At 43.6% G+C, this 4,978-nt stretch overlaps 1 protein-coding gene across 2 annotated transcripts in view; it reads left to right on the top strand.

Annotated features, from left to right (window-relative positions):
* Positions 1-4,978, top strand: part of LOC106012827 (hornerin) — a 20,587-nt gene that overhangs the window by 12,189 nt on the left and 3,420 nt on the right. For both annotated transcript variants that reach the window (XM_013086932.2, XM_013086931.2), the window contains exon 2: positions 1,378-4,769. In XM_013086932.2, coding sequence (XP_012942386.1) covers positions 1,487-4,769 — 3,283 coding nt within the window. In that variant the 5' untranslated portion in view covers positions 1,378-1,486. The remainder of the gene's footprint in view (positions 1-1,377; positions 4,770-4,978) is intronic.

Genomic DNA, 4,978 nt, shown 5'->3' with positions numbered 1-4,978 from the left:
ATTAATCTTCAATTTTAAATGGATATGGTTTCATTGCTGTTATTCTATAATATGTAAGCTCAATGGAAGTTTTAATATAATAATCATTACGTGCTGTTTTAAATTATTACATTCCCCTTTTACATGATTGCAATCTGTCCATTTTGTTGTAAAGATCTGATTTTTTTTGTTCATTGTACCGGTACCGATTTTTAAAAACGTAGATCTATATCATTCACCAAAATTCTCATTAATTTTATCTTTATTCATTTTTTTAAATCTTTTTTTTTTAATTTAATGTAGATTATTTATTTTTATCTATTCATTGTTGTCAATATTTTATTTTATTCAAATTTTAATTTTGTAATTTATTTCTTTTTAATTTTTTTTTTTTTTTTTTTTGTGGTGGGGGGTCTACTTCACACTTCACTCTTATCCGATTTGCTGTTTAAAATACATTTGGTACATTTATTGATATCATGCGCGTACACATGGTCCAACTAGGTAAACGTAAGTGTAAGATTTAATGTCCCTGTCAACATTATTAGGTTATAAAGAGACGGGAACCCCAGAATTTAATGCCTGTCTCCGACAGGACCGAGCCAAATGGGTGGAGAGCCTCAAGAAAAAAAAAAACCAAGCTCAAGTTCAAGAACACTGAGTTTAGGATTCGAACCAGGGTCATTAACTCTAACATGATACCAACTGACCTAGCGGAACGGAGTGCCTTCATGCTCCAACGATTTCGTTTGCGTATTTATCAAAACAAGAAAAATAGCATGCATTAAGTAGCCTTTTATTTCGTACTTTACCACAGTGCGACCTTTGATGAGTAAATTAAATAAGTTTGTTCCAGGGATGTCGGTTTTCCGCTATTTTCACCGAAAAGAACGATTAATTATTATTTTCAGCATTTGTTATCTGTTTACCCCCAATTTAATGTGTTCATTCTGTTATGTTTGTCCTACGTTGTTCTACTGGGTGCCGGTTATTAGGTTTGATAGAAAATGTGTCAGCATGGTAGTAAGTGTTATGACGAATGTTTTCAAGAAAACACACACGTGCGCGCGTGTTCGCACACACACATACATACATACACACACACACACACACACACACACACACACACACACACACACACACACACACACACACACACACACACGCACACATACCAGAAACAAGATACATATAATTATTTGGACATACATGATAATAACAATAATGATGTCAAAGTATTATGTGTATTTGTATGTTCGGGGAAAGGGGGGGGGGGAGGGCATAAAAGCGTAAAACACGCCTATTTTTTAACATAATATTTATTTGTTAGAGGGTAGGTGTGTATTGGCATGTCTCCTTCAGTTTGTCTGATCTGTTTCCTGTTATCTTTGTCCTCAGAAGAGTGGATTATAAAACAAAGGAGAGAAAGAGAGAGATAGACTAACAGACAGAAGAGTGGCTATAAAAGGGAGAGAGTGAGGGAGGGGGAGACTGGAAAGAGGAGAAGATGAAAGGCTACAGAATCCCTAAGAAAAAAGCCAACGAGGAAGCTCTTTCTGACTTGAATGACAGCACCAACTCGTCGCCCAAGAAAGAAACGAGTGATGAAGAAAGGGAGAGGATTGTTCGCCTGGCTAGAGAAGCCTGGGAGAGAGCTGTGAAGAAAGATTACTCACAGACAGCAAAGAAGACGCCCACCCGAAAGAGGACGTCGGTTTATGAAAGTAGTTGTCCGAGCAGTAGCAAGTATTTCAAATCTTCTTCCCCTCGGAGGTCTGGGAATCAAGAGAAGAGAAAACCACTAAGTCTGTCGCCCTTATCTGACGTGGGAACAAGCCGAGGACCAAGTAGACCAAAGAAGCCATTAGTCAGACACGCTGACAGATACGACGCCCCTCCACCGATGGAATTCAAACACATTCTTGCTGTGGCTGAAGAAAATGTTACAGAGAAGCAGATGAAGCATACAGCAGCAGTCAGAAAACCGAAGAAAAAAGAGCAGACGAATCATAGTTCAATGAATGCAGGACAAAAGAACCAGAATGTAATGTCCGAAGAAAAGAAGAACTGGAGACAAATGAACGAAGAACAGAAGGTCTTTGTACCATTGAGTGAAGAACAGAAGAACTTTGTACCAATGAGTGATAGAGAAGAACAGAAGAAGGGAAGACCGACGAGTGAAAAACAGAAAAACCTAGTACGAATGAATGAAGAACAGAAGAACTTTGTACCAATGAGTGATAGTGAAGAACAGAAGAACTTTGTACCAATGAGTGATAGTGAAGAACAGAAGAAAGGCAGACCGACGGGTGAAAAACAGAAAAACTTTGTACGAATGAAAGAAGAACAGAATAGCCAGAGCCCAAGAAGCGAAGAACAGAAGAAGGGAAGTCTGACGAGTGAAAAACAGACAAACTTTGTACGAATGAACGAAGAACAGAATAGCCAGAGCCCAGGAAGTGAACAACAGAAGAACCAGAGTTCAAAGAGTGGGAAAGAGAAACAGCTCAAAAACAAGGCGGAGTGTGAGGATTGGTTGTCGTCTGAGGAAAAGCCGTCGTGCCAGAGAGACAGGTCAGACGACAGCGCCACCTTGGCGTCCAAGACAACCCAGTCGAGCGGAACACTCATTTTAAAACTTTCAAAACTCTCTTTCTGCTCGCTTAAGGATACATCACAAAGTCCACGAGATAAATCACAAAGACCTCGCGACGCCGAGCCCATGACAGCTGTGGGTGCTGAGCCGTTTCGTAGTTGGAGCAGCAAAAGTGGTAATGATAAAAGCGGGAGCAGGAGTAGGAGTAATAGTAGAGGAAGAAGCAGGAGTAACAGTGGTAGTGAACGAAGCAGGAGTAACAGTGGTAGTGAACGAAGCAGGAGTAACAGTGGTAGTGAACGAAGCAGGAGTAACAGTGGTAGTGAACGAAGCAGGAGTAACAGTGGTAGTGAACGAAGCAGGAGTAACAGTGGTAGTGAACGAAGCAGGAGTAACAGTGGTAGTGAACGAAGTAGGAGCAACAGTGGTAGTGAACGAAGTAGGAGCAACAGTGGTAGTGAACGAAGCAGGAGCAACAGTGGTAGTGAACGAAGTAGGAGCAACAGTGGTAGTGAACGAAGCAGGAGTTGTGGTAGTGAACGAAGCAGGTGCAACAGTGGTAGTGAACGAAGCAGAAGCAACAGTGGTAGTGGAAGAAGCAGGAGTAGCGGTATTCGCAGGAGCACGAATAATAGTGGAAGTGAACAAAGTAGGAGCAACAGTGATAGTGGCAAAGGCAAGAGCAGCAACGATAGTGGTAAATGGAGGAGTAGTGGTAGTGGCAGGAGCTCGAATAACAGTGGTAGTGAACGAAGCAGGAGTAGTGGTAGAAGCAGTGGTAGTGGTAGTGAACGAAGCAGGAGTTGTGGTAGTGAACGAAGCAGGAGCAACAGTGGTAGTGAACGAAGCAGGAGCAACAGTGGTAGTGAACGAAGCAAGAGCAACAGTGGTAGTGAACGAAGTAGGAGCAACAGTGGTAGTGAACGAAGTAGGAGCAACAGTGGTAGTGAACGAAGCAGGAGCAACAGTGGTAGTGAACGAAGTAGGAGCAACAGTGGTAGTGAACGAAGTAGGAGCAACAGTGGTAGTGAACGAAGCAGGAGTTGTGGTAGTGAACGAAGCAGGTGCAACAGTGGTAGTGAACGAAGCAGAAGCAACAGTGGTAGTGGAAGAAGCAGGAGTAGCGGTATTCGCAGGAGCACGAATAATAGTGGAAGTGAACAAAGTAGGAGCAACAGTGATAGTGGCAAAGGCAAGAGCAGCAACGATAGTGGTAAATGGAGGAGTAGTGGTAGTGGCAGGAGCTCGAATAACAGTGGTAGTGAACGAAGCAGGAGTAGTGGTAGAAGCAGTGGTAGTGGTAGTGAACGAAGCAGGAGTTGTGGTAGTGAACGAAGCAGGAGCAACAGTGGTAGTGAACGAAGCAGGAGCAACAGTGGTAGTGAACGAAGCAAGAGCAACAGTGGTAGTGAACGAAGTAGGAGCAACAGTGGTAGTGAACGAAGTAGGAGCAACAGTGGTAGTGAACGAAGTAGGAGTGGTGGTAGTGGCAGAAGTAGGAGTGGTGGTAGTGGTAGAAGTAGGAGTGGTGGTAGTGGTAGAAGTAGACGCAATAGTGGTAGTGAACGAAGCAGGAGTTGTGGAAGTGAACGAAGCAAGAGCAACAGTGGTAGTAAACGAAGCAGGAGTTGTGCTAGTGAACGAAGCAAGAGCAACAGTGGTAGTGAACGAAGTAGAAGCAACAGTGGTAGTGAACGAAGTAGGAGCAACAGTGGTAGTGAACGAAGTAGGAGCAACAGTGGTAGTGAACGAAGTAGGAGTGGTGGTAGTGGCAGAAGTAGGAGTGGTGGTAGTGGTAGAAGTAGACGCAATAGTGGTAGTGAACTAAGCAGGAACAACAGTGACAATGAACGAAGCAATGGTAGTCGTAAAAGCAAAAGTAACAACAGCGATCGAAACAGAAGTTGTAGTCGCTCAAGCAACAACAGTGGTAGATGTAGAAGCAACAGCAGCAGTAGTACAAGCAGCAGCGGTAGCACAAACAGCAGCAGCAAGAAGGTGACTGACTGGATAAAAGCCAACAGCGTCCCTCACATGAACGAGACCCTTCTAGTTTGTGGGCCGGGTAGTGATAGTGACAGTGATATCGAGGAGGAAGAACCATCGGCCCCACACACTTCAAGGAAACCTCTCAGCAAGATCGTCGGTCGAGTGCAGAGCAAGTCTAGGCAGACTCGCCCACGGGCACGGAAGGGTGAGTAGTTCTCCGTGTATTTTAGGAAGTGCGTCTATTGAGTATGCCATATATAATATATATACACACACATAACACCTATATTCCGCACATACACAACTTGTCACTGTCTGTCTGTCTGTCTGTCTGTCTGTCTGTCTGCCTGTCTAATCTTTATGCACCCACAACATACACGCAACTTATCAGTGTCTGTATGTCCGACCGCCCCC

Source organism: Aplysia californica, unplaced genomic scaffold (assembly GCF_000002075.1).
Source record: "Aplysia californica isolate F4 #8 unplaced genomic scaffold, AplCal3.0 scaffold00522, whole genome shotgun sequence".
Lineage (NCBI taxonomy): Eukaryota > Metazoa > Mollusca > Gastropoda > Aplysiida > Aplysiidae > Aplysia > Aplysia californica.
This window is presented reverse-complemented; position numbering and strand designations above follow the sequence as displayed.